General features: G+C 41.5%; 1 protein-coding gene across 1 annotated transcript in view; it reads left to right on the top strand.

Moving 5' to 3' along the window:
- ALDH5A1 (aldehyde dehydrogenase 5 family member A1) overlaps positions 1–17,984 on the top strand; it is a 536,325-nt gene that overhangs the window by 250,966 nt on the left and 267,375 nt on the right. Inside the window, exon 6 of the mRNA XM_044065747.1 lies at positions 5,009–5,152. Within this exon, the coding sequence (XP_043921682.1) occupies positions 5,009–5,152 (144 nt within the window). The remainder of the gene's footprint in view (positions 1–5,008; positions 5,153–17,984) is intronic.

Genomic DNA, 17,984 nt, shown 5'->3' on the forward strand with positions numbered 1-17,984 from the left:
TATATAAGGAGTCTGTTTATATTTGAAAGTATGCTACTTTAATGCCTTTGGGCTTAAATTCTGAATGTAATTGGAGGTAATTGATTTAATTAATTGTTTTATTGATCATGTGTTTTGTATATATTTTCTGATATTTTTTTTTTTGATGTTTCACTCCTTGAAGGCATGTAGGCAGAGGTGCTAAGAGTTTTATTAATCCTTTTTGGATTTTGGCCAGTTATTTGTTTTTTTTTTTCTTTTATTTGGTTTCATTAGTTGCATGTATTTATTGACATAATGTTCTTGACCTGATCCTTATAATTATAACTGTATGTACTGTTCCCCGGTATCCTTTTCCCTGGTTATGTTAGCTCTAGTAAACTTCAAATTCAAAATCTCTAAACCTAGTGAAACTGGTATCTCAGAATTTTTGGATTTCAAATATATTAATCTCATCAAATGTTTTTGAAGTTTCAAAATTCAGTTATGGCAGCATCACTCCAGACTTTTGTCACATCAGGTAACTTCACAAAGGAGTTCTATGCCCACCCTGCTGGTCCATCAGGTAACTTCACAAAGGAGTTCTATGCCCACCCTGCTGGTCCACCAATGTAAATAAACTCAACAATAAAAGGAAAAAAAACTTAAAAAATACCGCAGATCAGAAGACCCTCATATCAAGGATAACACCAGAAAAAATACTAAAAAATAAAAAATACTGTTAGGTGTACTAAAGGAACCCATGATGTTGGGTTAATATTTGAAGCTAAGAATGGTTACACATCCTTCTTATCTATGTTAGGACACTAAGCAGTAGCATCCAACATTGCTCTGCACTTAATCATTATGGCTCACCTACTCTGATACAGTAGGCATTTCCAGCAGACTAGCAAACAATAACTCAGTGCAGATTTCACTCCAGAGATGACCATTCAAAGCCCACTTATCCATTGAACCTCTCGGAACCCCACATCCATCACTTAGGAACATGTACTGACTGTGGTTTCCATGGGACCTAATGATTTACATGTCTGTTTAATAAAAGGTACCAAGCAAGTCAATGGCTTGTCACTGAGGTTTGGCATGCAGCAGTAGTGATGCCACATCACAAGGGTTAACCCACCATTCACTCAAGAAATTATAAGCTCATCAATCTGATGAGTCTTGTTTACAAAGTAATGGAACAGATTATAACTCACCTGATAAACTATGATATTAAAAATCTCATCAGTCTAAACTCACAGCAATTTTGGTTTGTCAGTGGTAGAACCTGTCTAATGAATCTGGTTACCTTCTTTGAAAGGATGCCACAGGCTGTTCAGAGCAGTCATGGTGTTTACATTGCATACCTTGACGTGGCCAAAACTTTAGACACCATCCCCCATGCTAGCATAGTTGCATTACAGATTCCTATGTAATAAGAAGGATAACATACTGGCTAAAAGACAAAACCTACACAGTACAGGTAACACATGCCTAATCAGAAAGTATGAAGATGACCAGTGGTGTCTTGCAGGGCTCAATGCTGGGATTTCATTTGTTTAGCATTTACTTTTCGGATCTTCAGATGATGAACCAAGACCAATGGCTAACCAAGTTTACAGATGACTGTAAACTGGGAGTCGTTGTCAAATCCCCCTTCTGATGCTGAAACCATTCCGCATTAACTTAAATTTGTAAATTCCTGGTGTACTAGAGTAGGGTCAAACTAAATGCTAAAAAATGCAATATTGACACATTTGATCGATAACCCCTTCCCCCAGTTAACAGCATAAACAGCACTGCACTCCAATACAAGAATTATATTAGAGACCTTAAAATTTGGGTTGACACTTCCCTCATATTTGATATCATGTAATGACAGCAGTCAGAAAGTCCTTATCACAGCTAATTGTCAAAAGAATGTAAACCATATCTAAAGAGGTCATTGTCCAAGTATATTCAACATTGATTAGACCTATTAATGAAAGCAATGCCCCTTTGAGAAGGGTCTCACTTGACAAATCAAACTAGGAGACCTCAGAGGATTCCATCTAAGAAGATTACTGGCTTAAAATCCTAAGATATTGGAAAAAACTGAAATCGCCACCCCCTCATTTAATATCTATATCTGATAGACTCCTGAGGGAAAGATCTGTGTCTTGCCTTCTGTGCCATTCAGCACCCAGTGGTCTTGGATCACTTGAATTTTCACAAATCAAATAGTCCAACAAAAGCTGGAACATGGGATCCATATCTTTACCAGCAGATAAATAAAACACAGTGGAGGGAGACATGTTTATTGTATAGTGCCTTTGCTGGAATAGACTCTCCTGATGCAAGTGTAGCAGTGTAATACATCATTTTCCTTCAAACAGGAGCTGGATGTTTGGATGGATAATCGAAATTAACCCTAGCTTGACTGGCGCAGCCCTCCTTAAAAAAAGAAGGTATGGTTTAAGAGTGCATACTGGCAAGGTGAAAATGGCCACAAGACTCATTTTGCCTTGTATTTCGTAGGATCCTATGGTCTTCACAGCTTTACTGGGGAGGGGCTAGGTAGCTTGGGAATGTTTGTGATGCTGAGTTGACTGCCTTTGTCCTCAAGATGATGAAGATGGAGCAGCCAATACAGATCTAGTATTATGCTAAGTATGTAGCTTTCATTTATTTTGACAAATCAGTATAACAATAATCAGTATTTCAAAACCTTACAGAAATTTGGTCCATGAGTTCACTGACAGGATTACATTGCTGGTAGAAACTGTACAGTCGCATGAGTTTACCTTGTGAGGAGACTATGTTATCGATTTTTGATTTTATCATGTTCTAGGTAGTACTTTTGTCCCAGTTTTCTAAGGGTTGATAATTAGGTTTATTCATTTATGAAAACTGTTTGCTAAATAGATGTAAAGTGTGTGCACAGAAATATGCGTGCACACACACGTATACACACATTTACAGGCTATAGCTGTGATATGTAAACAGATACACTTGTGTGGTTACATATATGCACATGTAGCATTATGTTGTAAAGTAGTTATGATGTGGTTCTAACCGTTTGGAAGAGTACAAGTGCTCCAGTTATGTACAAAAAGTTGTCTAAATAGCATTGATGATAGTGTTATAAGGTGTTTATTGTAAATATTGGTGATATCAATTTTATTAAGAGTTTATTATAAACAGAATGATGTTTATTTAAATAGGTAGTGATTTTCATAAGTTGTACCTTTTTCTTTAAGAACAGAAAGATACATGTCTGTATTAGTGAGCGCATGTTTGTTTGAAGTGCTATTGATTGTAATATGAAAAAAGAGGGCTGAAAGAAGCCTAACCAGAAAGGATTTATCCTTTGAGAAAGGGGAAATAATATTTTAGTTAAACATTTAGGCATTTGGCACAAGTAATTAATGCCAAAGTCCTGAGACATACTTTTCACTGCCAATGTGAGTGTAATTGCTCCAAAAATAGAGTGAGTTTTGTGTGCGTTTGTGTGTGTGTGTGTGTGTGTGTGTGTGTGTGTGTGTGTGTGTGTGTGTGTGTGTGTGTGTGTGTGTGTGTGTTTGCATGCTCATGGTCGTGTGTGTGTGTGTGCATTAGGGATTTTTTTCTTGAGTGCTTCCGTGTGTACACCCATGTATCAAGATGATCATAGTAGAGCAGTTATTACAGACCTCAGTAGCTGCAGCCTAGAAATGGGTGCAGTGGCTACCCCAAGAACAGTACCACCATTAAAACAACTTATTAAGGAGATGCTCCTAAAATACACTGAGTACAGGATATGATCCCCCCTTGTCTGCCATTATTCTCAACAGCCTTTTGTTTTTCCTCTATTTTATTTATATAGGTAGCTATTGGCAGTGTACTCAAATGAGTGTGTTTATCTTGAGCATCTCACAAAGATATTAAGGCTGAAAGAATTGAGAACATTTAAAACCTTCTAAATTAGAGTGCAAATGTTGAAATATTCCTTTAAAAATTACCTTTTTGTAATTATAGAGGGAAGCAGATGAAAATGAAACCTACATTTCTTAAGTCTGTAGTGGATACATTTCGAAACATGCATTTTTAAATTTTGGGGGTTGGGCCCTATAGTATTTGATTTGAATACAAAATGGAAATTTCTGAATAAACTTGTCACCACAGCGACTATCAAGTCTGTAAGTGTACTTACACTCTCAGTAGTGATGAAGTGAATAGTGCAGTTAAAGTTTTCACAGTGGCATCTTTTACTGCCATTAACGTTATGGGAGGCAGGCTTTTCAACGCAGTCAGTATGATACACCAGTCCTGTACAGTAGTACATTTGTCAGTGAGTGATTGGAAGTTGAGCTGGTAGTGGTGTTGTGGCTAATAACCGCCATGACCATGGATTAGCTACATATTTATTTTAGTTTATTCAGCTGGTAGGTAGAGTGGGCCACATGGCCCCTTTTCAGATGCAGAGACATTAGTAAAGAATCAAGACGAATAGAGAATGTTCAGAACATCTGCATAATGCATTGTTACAATACACGACCATTCAGAGAATGTTCAGAACATCTGCATAATGCATTGCTACAATACACGACCATTCAGAGAATGTTCAGAACATCTGCATAATGCATTGTTACAATACACGACCATTCAGAGAATGTTCAGAACATCTGCGTAATGCATTGTTACAATACACGACCATTCAACAATAAAAGATGCAGTGCAGTTAATGCTTGCCTGTATTAAACAGGTGTCAAGAATGGACTAGATAATTGCAGTATAGCACTGGCAGCAAACATCCTTAGAAATGTTACCAGTTTGTTCCTAAAGAAGATACAACTACTCCTAATGCCTGATGGAAAAGAATTGCATAGAGTTGAGACAGTTTGAAAGCTTTTGATCTAGTACGTGTTAGTAGGGGTAGTTGTGTTATTTCTAATTCAGGAGTTTTTATGTCTGTTTACATGGTAGACACCCAGAGGAAAACCATTTTTAAACATGTTCCTACATACAATGTGTTAGAATGCTTCCTTATTCTAATGTACTTTTAACATGACTTTGTGATTGATTGCAGGTACTTTTGAAGCATGCAGCTGATACAGTAAAGAGAGTTTCAATGGAACTCGGTGGACATGCTCCATTAATTGTATTTGACAGTGCCAATCTAGATCAAGCTGTCGCTGGTGCTGTTGCTTCTAAGTTTCGAAATTCTGGACAGGTGAGTAAGAGTGAGATTGATGTCAAGTATTATATCGTCGAGAAATAGAACCAATCTTGTCAATTACCAAATTGTTCAGAACTTTCATTGATGTTCTGGTATATGGTAATGGGTTTCCTTGCCTGATAACAGTCAAAGAAAAACTGTTTGAACAGGCTTAATACATTTGAAAAGGCATCTGCTGGGCAATGACTACATAAGCACACCTAAGAATACCTAATTGCACTTGACCTCCCAGGCAAACCCCACTACATCTGGAAAGTGCTGCATAGTCTGCTGCATGGTTGTCCACTGCTGAGTACTATTTTCACAGTTCCAAGTGTTCACAACAGCTGGCTCTTAAAAAATATATATATAAAATGTTGCCACTTCTGACACTTACACACTTAGTACTGAACTGGAGCAGACAACAGCATCCAGCTGGGCATAGTCACCCACTCTTGAGAGCAGAGTTGCAAATACATGAGAGCAACTGCAAACACTTCAGAGCAGGTGCTGAATACACTTGGAGATAATAGCCATATTTATTGCAGTATTATCTCATTTTGTTATTTTTGCTAGCAGTGAGCATTCTGAGGCTTAAGTCTTGTTATTGCTGTGATTTGTAAATTTGCACTAAATTGTGATTGTGGCAGAATGTTTCCAGGTTCTATTCTTCCTAGTATAGGAAGTTCAACACAGAGTTCTATCCCTTGTGACCAGTTGACTGTTATAGAAATACAACAAACTGAACGTGGTAATAAATTCCGTGACTGGGCAAATGTGTAGTTTTCTTTTAACGTGTATACTTGGTCACAGGACTTTAAGGACTTACAAAGTAAGATGAATGACTTTGAAGTAATGTTGGGAAGGTACGTAGCCTTCAGTGTGATAGTGCTTACTTAACTGAAAGCATTAAAAATAGACGAGACCCTAGAGGTGTCAGAATATACAAATTTCTTAATGGGTTGTTAAGGGGGCAACCGGAATGTGACAAGCTGATACAAATGTTCAATCATCACGGATCGAATTAATGCAGTTTATTATTAAATTAAATATAAAAAAGATTAATATTTGATGGTAGAATTGGAAAAGTTGAATAAAGCTGTGACAAATGATGTTCAGTTTAACACTGTGTCTGTTAAATATGATGCTATTTTTGAGAAAGTAGACCAACAAGTGGAATTAAACTTTAAATGCAAATGCAAAAAATTATTAAGAGATGAACAGGAATACCTGGACAAATTGGCATACCCTTTTCCCAAATCCTATGAGTGGGAGGACAAGGATATAGATACAAGCAATAGGGACAGAGGTTACAGTGATAATGGAGACAGACCAGGAAGGTATAGGGATCTTGTACACAACAGGAATGTTAACGAGGTCTTTGAACATGAATACCTACCCTTGAGAAGGTCAGAAAGACTTCAAAATAAGAACAGACACAATAATTTTTTTTGGTGTATCCCTTAGGCTAAGAAGGGCAGAAATTCAAAGGGCAAGGAGACGGGTGGAGGAAGAACAGCCGCAACAAATAGAAGTGAGAGAAAACCAAGGGAGGAACCACATAGTAACAGCCTTTGAGGGCAAACTTATCAGGGGTTTAATATTTTTAATTACGCAAATATGGATATAGATGAAAATTATTTTTCATTGTTGAAAAAGAGGATTAAGTTTGTGCCAGCACAAAAAGGTGATGGGGCAGTGACCCTCACTGAATTAAACATTTTCACAAGGAAGCTTAATCTGCAGTTAAAGTTTAAAGAGGAAGGGGGGAGTTTGAGTGAGAGAACTAATATTTTTAGGAGAAGTTGTTTTAATCCTCCACTTCATCTTCACCCTACAGTAACAACTTTTGAGAGGGTTTGTTCTCAGGAAATTTTTGAATTACACAAACCATAAGAGATTTTACAACCTGTCTAGGGAGGAAAGTTTGCTGTTGTCAAACTTGAGAGCTAACCCTAATTTAAGATTTATGAAACCGGATAAAGGGGGTGGGATAACAACAGTAGAAAAAACATTATAATTGTCAAATTCTTAGAATGTTGTATGACCAAGAAAAATATGAGGTTGTGTCCAGAAATGAGACTGTTATAGCACACAAGAAAATCCAGCTATTTCTAGAGGACTCTCTTTATCAGGGAGTTATTAATGAAGAAACATTAAATTTTTTGATTAATGGTTATTCAGTCATTCCAACGTTTTTCGTAATTCCGAAAACCCATAAGAATATTATGAATCCCCCATACCATCTTGTAGTAGTGCCACAAAATAGTTCTACCTACTCCCTAGGTATTTTTGTAGACAGATTGGTGAGGAATTCCTCACTGCCTATTGATCATATTTTGAGGGATTCCTGAGACTTTTTATCTAGGATTAAGCAGGAATTTTACACTCATACTTGTTGCTTCTCTACTATTGATGTAGTAGATCTATTCACCTCCATCCCACACGAAGAGGGGATGATATTGTTCCACGAAGCTCTATTGGAGAGAACATTAAAGGGGTACTATGACCAACTTTGTGATGAAGTTGATGGAAATCATTTTGAAGGAGAACTTTAGACAGATACAGGGTGTGGCGATGAGTGCAAGTTGTGCACTGTTTGCCAACCTGGTTATGTCTTCCTGGGAGAAGAGATACGTAATAGAGAGTAATTTTAGTGAGCACTGGCTTTGCTATTTAAGATTCTTGGATGATATATTCATTTTGTGGAAAAATAATGAAAATAGGAAGAATTTGTACATTATATTAATGGTATCTGTAGTTATTTTCAGTTTAGATACGGGCATCACAATGTTAGGGTCGATTATCTCGATGTGAATATTTTTAAGGACATCAGAAGGGAATGTTTTTGTTATAAAATATTTAGAAAACCTACTTTTTCAAATGACTACTTAGACTACAACAGTAACCATCCAAGGATGTTCTTCGTGTTTCACTGTTGCAGTCATCACATTTGGGTTATCTGCCTGCAGGTAGCCCTCAGCCGGCCTGAACACCAGAGTCTTTGGATTCCTGCGTCAGATGCTCGGATGCTGTCTCTTCTTCCATGACGTCAGGTCATCAGGGGTATAAAACATGCAGCCGATGCCATTATATCAGTCTTTCTTGCCATGCGGTGCCCGAAGCAGAAGCAGTTTGCAAGTGCTGGTCGGCCGTCTCCTGAAATTTTCATTTTCAAGTTTCAGACCCAAAGTCTTCAAAAAAGATAAGTACCCCATTGGGGATCCTTTTTCTTGCTCCAGCCGATGTCAGTAAAAGTTAACAATTGTCTTGCCTGTGGAAAGCAAATACCTCAGAGATTTACATTCTTACTGCATCCCCTGTTTAGCCCCAGACCGCGACGTCCCTCGCTGTCGGTTTTGTGCCATGTTCAACCCCTGAACTATTTGTCGTCGGGCTATTTTTGCAGCCAATTATTTTCGTACTCTATCGCAGTACTCCAAAATGGCTTTGTTAAGCCATCCGACTACCGATCTTCCAAAAAACTGTAAGGCTAAAGACAGAGGCAGACCGCATAGGTCCAAAACTGCCGACAACACTTCCGTTAAGCTAGCCACCAGTCCGCTGGCACGCAGTGAGGCGCTTTCGCAGCTCATGATACCCGCTACTTCAGATTCACAGGCCTCTACTGAGACCCATTCGGAGTCCGGTATGCCACAAGATGTTTCTTTGACTATGGAACCTGCAGATGTCTCTACCTTGGATGGGTCCGGAGCCACTGTGCAGGCACCGGCTCCTGAGGGTGTATTCAGGCCTACAGACATTCATATTAAACCAACGCCATTGTTTCCATCCAGAAGTTCCGAATCCCTCAGACCAAAAACTCACACTACGCCTAGAAAACCGGCGACCAAACTGCAGGCTCAGGCCCATATGCCTCAAAAATAAATGCTTAGAATGGCTGAAGACCTTATTACCTTAATTAGGGGAAGCCAGCCTTCCCCCCTCTAAGAGACCTAGAACTGAATTTCTTTCTGATTCTTCTGATCAGGAATCAGATATTTCTGCTCCTTCTGATTACCAGGATTTGCCCTTATCTACTTATGAGGATTCTGATGTAGAGATTCCATTCCCTATGCTTCCCCTGTCGAAGATCTTTCTTTCGGTGAAACCTTGCATACACTTAGGGAGCAGTTCCGCTAGGAAAGCCAGGATTACTGAGTCCAAAAAGAAACTTAGGGAATTATTACTCCTGCCTCAACACAGGCCTTTAGCTATCCTTCCTGTTCTGAACATTGTAGATGATGCTTTCTTGGAATCTAGCCTTACCCCAGACACTTTACCTCCAGCGCCTATAAAACTGACAGGTATTACAGAGTACTTGACTCTCACAAGTTCCTCTTCAAGAATCCTTCTGCGGATCCAGAGACATTTCCCAAGAACCAAAAGGCATTAAGGCTGCTGCTGCCAAAAATCCTACCCATTCTGATAGAGATTCTAGAACCTTAGACAGATGGGGTAAGAAGGTGTACACTTCTGCTACTTTGGCCATTAGGGCTTTAAATTCCCAGTTTCATATGTTAAAGTATCAGCAGCATATTATGGGACTACTTAAACAGAAAATTATGTTGATTCCTGACTGTGCTGAACACAAAGAATTGCAAGATTTAATGCATTCTGCAGAACAAGTTGGTAAACATACTTTGAAATGTGGTTTTGACGCTTTAGAAGCATCTTGCAGGGCTGCTGTCACTGGATTTGTACTTAGAAGGCGTGCTTGGCTTAAGGAACAAAACTTGCCAGATCATGTTAAAGCTAAATTACTGGATGCTCCCTTAAACCAAGACCGCCTTTTTGGCAACAAAGCAGAAAGTCCTCAAAAGGTTGGAGGAAAAAGCTAAATCTATGCAGACTGTTAAAGATTTCCTACAAGTACAGCCTCCCAGATTCAGTAGACATTGGCCTTCAAAGAACTGGTCCTTTCCAGTCCCTTCCAGGCCTTTTCAGTCCAAACCCAGGAACAGCAGACCACCTAGGCTACAGTCTCAGGCTACGCACAGACCTAAGCAGTGGGGGGCTCCCACTTCCAAAGCAGGGAGTAGTAAGCCACCTCCCTACAGAAAAATGGCACAATGACTTAACCCTTCCAAGCCTTGCTCAACTATCTGCTCCTGTAGGGGGAAAGCTCGGCCTACATGCAAAAAACTGGGAACTCATTACCCAGGACAAATGGATTTATAACAGTTTCCCAAGGATACAGATTCCACTTCCACACACTACCAACCCCAAAAGGTTGCCCAGACCTACCCCCAAATCAATGGGTGGAGGCCCAACAGCAGGTTCTCTCTCTTCTCAGTATCCAGGCTATTCAACCTGTCCCAGCAGAACAAAGGGGACAAGGTTTTTATTCAAGACTTTTTCTGGTACCCAGAAAAGACAACTCCTGGCGTCCTGTCCCTCTCAATTCTCAACACCTTTCTGATCGTTCCAAAATTCAAAATGCTAACTCTTCAACAGCTTCTTCTTATGCTAGCCAATGATGACTGGCTGGCAACCCTAGACTTAAAGGAAGCTTACCTGCACATCCCAATAAGGGAATCTTGCAGGAAATACCTACGCTTCAGGGCAGGCTCCATGCACTGTCAGTTCTCTGCACTTCCCTTTGGCATATCTACTGTGCCTAGGGTATTTGCAAAGTGTCTAGCTCCAGCCATTGCATTTTGCAGGCAGAGAAATATTCAGATTTACCCATACTTGAACGATTTTCTGATTCAGGCAGAAAGCCAGGACTTGCTATTACAACACCTGGCATTCGTAAAGAAACTTCTAACCTCACTGGGGTACACCATCAATGGAAAGAAATCTCACCTAGTACCCTGCCAACAGATTGTATTCGTGGGAGCAAGCTTGAACACAATTTCCCAAATCGCATTCCTCACTCTGGAGAAACAAGTTTATTTGACAACCTACTTCAAACTATTGGCGACAAAATTCCAGCTATCTGCAAGGAAAATACTGCAAGCCCTGGGGTTCATGGCCTCTTGCATTCTACTAATTCCATATGCAAGACTGCATATGAGGAAACTCCAACAGTATCTAAAAAGCCTATGGTGTCAACATTCTCAGGACTTGGAAACAATGGTTTCTATCATTCCTTGTATGAAGACAGAGTTCCTTTGGTGGGCAGAGGCCTGCTACCACAACAAGGGATTCCCTTTCACTCTTCCCCCTGCTGCCCAAACCCTAACAGATGCATCAGACTACGCATGGGGGGCTCACATGGCAGGGCAGTGCATTCAGGGCAAATGGAACCCGAGACAGATGCACCTGCATATCAATCAAAAAGAAATGTTAGCTGTACAGAATGCTCTGACAGCCTTCAAAGACCATATTATTCCAGGACAACTATTGGTAAAGACAGACAATACCACAGTTATGTGGTACATAAGCAGGGGGGAACCCACTCATACCCGCTCTGCAGACCAGCCATGGCTCTGTGGAACACAGCCTTGAGCTACCAAGTACACCTATAAGCTCAATTCCTGCCAGGCAAACTAAATTCACTTCACTTCATTCACGACTTAAGCAGAAATCTCATGGACCCACACGAATAGGAACTAGAACCCAAAATATTCAACCTCTTGAGGAACAAATGGGGGAATCCAGAGGTAGACCTGTTTGCCTCCCCTCAGAACTACCATTTGAACAAATTCTGCACAAGAACTCCCCACAGTCAAGCCTGGAGAGTGGATGCCCTGTCCTTTACCTGGGAAAGCCTCTCTGTTTATGCCTTTCCACCTCTGCCTCTCTTCTCGAAGGTTCTACTAAAGATCAAACAGGACAAGCCAAGGACAATACTGATTGCACCAGACTGGCCACGCCAGCACTGGTACCCCCTCTTGCGCTGTATGACACTGCTGCAACCATGGCACCTGCCTCAGACCCCTTCCCTGCTGTCCCAGCAGGCGGGCCAGATTCTGCACCCTCAGTTTCAAACCCTGTACCTTGCAGACTGGCTAATTCCTTGAGCTCTCCTCTAGCATCCATCAGTAAGCAGGTGCTGGATGTCATTCTGGAGGCAAGGAGGCCTAGTACTAGAAAATAGGCTCATAGGTAGGTACTAGGCTATCGGCCCAAGGGCCTACGTAAACCTAGCCAACAAAGTTCCCTGGCTTACGCCACCCAAGAAAGTTATTTTCCTGTGCCACTGTCGAGCAGAGAGACAGAAGTGATCCCTGGGGTGTATTTCCTATTTCCCATCCACTCATCAAGATTTTTCTTGAAGAGTGCTAATGAAGAACTTTGCTTGACATAGATGGGTAGCCTGTTCCAGAGTATGGGAAGTCTCTGGGACAGGAATCTATCCCTCCAGCATGTCCTGTTTATTGTGGTGACAAGGTTTAGGTCCCTAGTGTGTGTAGCTCGGAGGGATTGGGATTTATTTAGGTGTAGCATGTCCAACAGCTCTGGGTTTGACATAGCTTTATATGTTAGGCAGAGATCACCTCGGAGTAGCAATATGCTACTGAGTAAAGCTGGAGTTTTTTGAGGTGGTCAGTGTAGGGCATTTGTTTGAGGCCAGCAATCCTCTTTGTGAGGTACTTCTGTGGCCTTTCCAGTTGCTGCAGATGTCTTGTGAGGTACATTCCAAAAGGGGCGTTGTACTCTATAATGGGTCCTATGAGTGTCGAGTAGAGGGGAACAATAACCTCTTTTTTCTTGGATGAGAACCCTTTTTATGATGAGGTGTGCCACGCAGAAGGACTTCCTGACTACTGTGGCGATGTGGCTATCAAAGGAGAGACTACTGTCCACTTAGGTCCCAAGGTCTCATTACGCATTCGGTGTTAAGTAGATTGCTGCCTATGTGGGAGTTCATGGGTGCAGAGTTTTTACCAAAGGGGATTACACTGCACTTTTTGGCATTGAGCTTGATGCCATGGGTCTGACACCAGGTATCTGTCTCAATGAGGTCCTTCTGTAGGATGTCCACATCATTTGGGGACTTGACTATGGCTCCTAGTTTGAGTCAAATCCTATGCTGAAACGTGGAAAAGATACTGTTCCTGGAGCCAGGCTCAGGGCTGCCCAGCTTACCTCATTCTACAGTACTTAACAAAAATGCTCCACAAGGGCCTATACTTCTCGTCAATTAAAATTCATGCCTCTGCCATTTCAGCACATTATAATATTGAGTCACCCCTTTTCTCTCACCCCTTGCTAAAATTCCTTAGAGGGGCCAAAAATTTAAGACCCCCCCCCCCCCAGGAGAGCTCCGACTCCAGCCTGGCACCTTAACTTTGTATTGGAAAAGCTAACTCTTCCCCCCTTTGAGCAGCTGCAACAGCAGAGTTGAAATTCCTTTCATGAAAAACAGCCTTCCTTCTAGCCATCACTTCAGCTAGAAGAGTGTCTGAATTACAGGCCCTCATGACAGTGGAACCCTTCATTATCTTCCATGCGGACAGGGTTTCCCTCAGGACTAATCCTTCCTTTATGCCCAAGGTGGTGTCTAGTGTGGCCTTAAATCAGTCCATTCATCTGCCTACTTTTTTCCCTAATCCACAGAACAAAGGGGAACAAATACTGCACTCTCTGGACGTGCACAGACGCCTTAGATTTTATTTTGGCAGGACTAAGCCTCTCAGAAAATCTGAACAGCTGCGAGTTGGCTTTGCTGCAGGGGCAGAGGGGAAGGCCATTTCAAAGAAAACCATTTCCAAATGGATAGCCCATTGCATTCATTTCTGCTACAAGAACCACAGAAAACTTACTCCACAGGTGGATAAGATCACATTCCACCAGGGCTGCATCTACCTCTGTGGCTTTTCTCAGAGGAGTCCCTACCAGGGACATCCTAGAAGCTGCTACCTGGAGCTCTGTACATACCTTCACCAAGCATTATTACATGCCTATCTTTTCTAAATCCAGAGCTGGATTTGCCACTGCAGTCTTGCAGGGCTTAATAGCTGGCCCTAATGCTCTCTAACTTCCTTCTCCCTTCCTTAGCTTTGGGAATCAACCCAAATGTGATGACTGCAATAGTTAAATATGAAGAACATAGTACAGTTGTGTACACATACCATAAATGTAGATGTTCGAGTGTATTCACTGTTGCAGTCCTGGTTACCCTCCCTCCAGCTCTGACTTCTCTTGGCTCTACCTTTCCTTCTTGTTTGGTATATATTTTTTTTTTGGTGTATTTGCTTTTTGATGGGGGTGTACCATACCATATAATTGCTTCCTATTGTGGGGGCACCTGACTTCAGGGGCAAGAAAAACTGATGTAATGGCGTCGGCTGCATGTTTTATACCCATGACGACCTGACGTCATGGAAGGAGACAGCAGCCGACGCAGAAATCCGAAGACTCTGGTATTCAGGCCGGCTGAGGGCTACCTGCAGGTGGATAATACAAATGTGATGACTGCAACAGTGAATACACTCAATCATCTACATTTATGGTAAGTGTACACAACTGTACTTTCATAAAGAACAATTTAATTCAAGGTCAGATGATAAATGGTAGCCAGGATGTGTTCTGCATTAGAAAATTGTAAAATAGAAATTAGCAACCTGGGACAGATGTTTGTTAATAGGGAGTATCCTTCTTCCTTGGTGTTCAAAACTGGTGATCAGGTGTTACGGGATTAGGGGACAAGATACAGGCCCTTGCTGGGTGCCCCATTGGTGAACAACATGACTAACAGTAAAGCTCCTTCACTAACTCTATGGTTCTGACTTATGGAGAGTTGAGTAACAGTATATGTGACATTATGACTAAAAAATGGATTTTGTTTAAAGGTAATGATGACTTACTTGATATCTTAGGTAACAAACCTAGTTTTGTTTACAAAACTACTTTCAACTTGAAATACCTGTTAGAACACCCGACTGCCACCCATAGTTTGAGTAGTAAAGGGAGAGTGAGGTATGGGACCTGTAGGTACTGTAGTTACATTCTACAAGCACAATGGGTTATTGTAAGCCAACCCCCAGTGCAAGTTAAATTGGCCACTGGTAATTGTGGAACTAGGGGTTTGGTGTATACTGCAGTTTGCCAGGAGTGCCAATTTTTTATGTGGGAGAAACTCGAAGAGCTTTTAGGAAGCTAATCTACAAGAACTTGTATGCCATTAGGCAGGGGAATGAAAATAATGCCCTATACAGACATTTAAAAGGAAGTCCCTCTTATAAAAAATTTAATTTTTGGAGGAGATTGTAGAGAAAGACATTCAAGGAGGTTTTTGGGAAAATAAGCTGGAAAGGAAAGAATTCTACTGTCAGCTTAGAACAAATGCCATGATTGTCCCTGGTAGAAATGACTACATTTCAGTAATGCCTGTTTTAACATGTAAGGCTTTAGATTTAAGTTAAGTTTAATTTTTAGATTGGTAGGTTGGCTTATACAGTGAGATGTTCAGCATGTTTCACTGTTGCAATCATTACTCTTGGGTTATCCTGCTGGCAAGCTACCCTCAGTCGGCCAGAATTCCAAAGTCTAGGTCCGGCGTCGGTTGCTGTCACCTCTTCCCTGACGTCAGAGCGCCAGGGGTATAAAAGATGCAGCCGACGCCATTTTCTTCAGTCTTTCTTGCCATGCGATGCCCGAAGCAAAAGCAGTTCGCAAGTGGCAGTCAGCAGACTCATGAGATTTTCAAATCCGAATTTCAGAACCGAAGTGTTTAAAGCTAAGTACCCTGTTGGGGAAACTTTTTTCTTGCTCCAGACCGATGTCAGAAGAAGTTAATTGTATTTCTTGTGGGAAACAAATACCTCATAAGGATTTTCACTCTTACTGTATTCCTTGCCTAGGCCCTGATCACAACGTTGCTAGCTGTCGGTTTTGTGCTAGATTTAACCAACCCACTGTCAAGTGTTGGTTCGATTTTGCATTTCATTACTTTGGCCGAAGATTTAATTATATAATGCCGTCAGACCAGCCGACAACCAGAGTTTACAAAAAATGCAAGGACAAGGAAAAGGATAGGCATCCGAGGTCCAAAACTGACGGCGAAGCCTCTGCTAGGCCAGTCGCCGGTTCTCAGTGAGGCGCTTTCGCAGCGCCTGGCGCCTGCTACCTCAGAGCCACAGGCCGCTTCCGACTCCCACGTGGAGCCAACTGGGCCTCTGGATACTTAAGGTATTGGACACTCGGAAATCATTCCCTCAGATGGGTCCGGAGCCGCTGAGCAGGTATCGGCTTCTGAGGGTGTCTTCAGACCTACACAACTATATATTAAGCCATCTTCAGCTTCAAAGACAAAGACTAAAGCAGCTCTAAAGACAAAGAAACAAGTACAGCATTCTCCTACTCAGACTTCCATGCCTAAAAAACAGATGCTCAAAATGGCCGAAGACCTAATTACTTTGATCAGGGGCTCCCATCCCCCTCCTGATAAGAGGCCTAGGCAAGAGAGAGTATGATTCTTCTGATCAGGTTTCTATTTCCTCTGATTCCTCTTCTGAACAGGATTACTCTTTGCTTCCCTATGATGATTCTGATGATGAAGAATCCATTCCTTTAGCCTCTCCTCCTGAGGGATTATTCTTTTGGGGAAACCCTGCATACCATGAGGGAGCAATTCCACTGGGAGAGCCAAGATTATTCTGAATCTAAGAAAAGGCTCAGAGACTTTCTGCTACTTCCTCAGCACATACCCCTTGCTATTTCACCTGTTCTAGACATTGTAGATGATGTATTTTCAGAGTCCGGCCTGTCCCCTGACTCTTTACCCCCTGCATCTGCTAAGCCAGACAGATACTACAGGGTCCCGGATTCTCAAATTCCTATATAAAAACCCCGCTGCTGACCCAGAAACTATATCTCAGAGTCCCAAAGGGGGTTAAAGCTTCCACTGCAAAAAACCCTGTCCCCTCTGATAGGGATTCTAGGGCTCTAGACATATGGGGGAAAAAAGTCTACACTTCTGCTACCCTGGCTGTAAGGGCTTTAAATTGTCAGTTTCATATGCTTAAATATCAGCAATATTTAATGTCACTGCTTAAACAGAAATTGTTGACAAATACTGAATGTTCAGAGAACAAAGAATTGCAGGATTTATTGCATGTAGCTGAACAAGTGGGAAAGCATACCTTGCAATGTGGTTATAATTCACTGGAGGCCTCTTGCAGGGCCACTGTTACAGGTTCTGTTATTAGAAGGCATGCTTGGTTAAAGGAACAGTATCTGCCTGATCGTGTTAAAGCAAAATTATTAGCTGCCCCATTACAGCATGATACATTGTTTGGTACTAAAGCAGAAGAGGTGTTGAAAAAAATGGAAGATAAAGCAAAATCCATGCAGACAGTCAAGGATTTCTTACAAGTACAGCCACCCAGGTTTAGCAGGAACTGGCCTTCTAAAAATTGGTCCTTTCCAGTGTCAGACAGACCACAAAGTGGCAGATACAGGCGTCTCAGAGGCAGATCTCAGCCCCAAGGCTCATACAGGCCTAAACAATGGGGTGCTCCTGCCTCCAAAAGCGGAGAAGACAAATCACAACCTTACAGGAAACAGTCCCAATGACTTTCCTCTACCAGATCCAAGCACTTTTCTTTTGGCAGCCCCCTTCGGGGGAAAACTAGCACTTTTTTCATCAAATTGGCAAATGGTTACCCAAGACAAATGGGTCCTGAGCATAGTGTCCCAAGGCTACAGATTCCATTTTCACACTCTACCAAGGTCAAAAGGTATGCCAGACCTGCCAGACATTCAATGGGCAGAGGCACAAACAAAATACAGCCCTCATGGACATGAGGGTCATTCAGCAAGTACCACAACAAGAGCAGGGGCAAGGATTTTACTCCAGACTTTTTCTAGTACCCAGAAAGGACAAAACCTGGAGACCAATACTGGACCTGTCTATACTAAATACGTTTCTGGAAATTCCAAAATTCAAGATGTT

This window comes from Protopterus annectens, chromosome 3.part0, assembly GCF_019279795.1.
Source record: "Protopterus annectens isolate FY-2018-M chromosome 3.part0, PAN1.0, whole genome shotgun sequence".
NCBI classification, from domain to species: Eukaryota; Metazoa; Chordata; order Ceratodontiformes; family Protopteridae; genus Protopterus; species Protopterus annectens.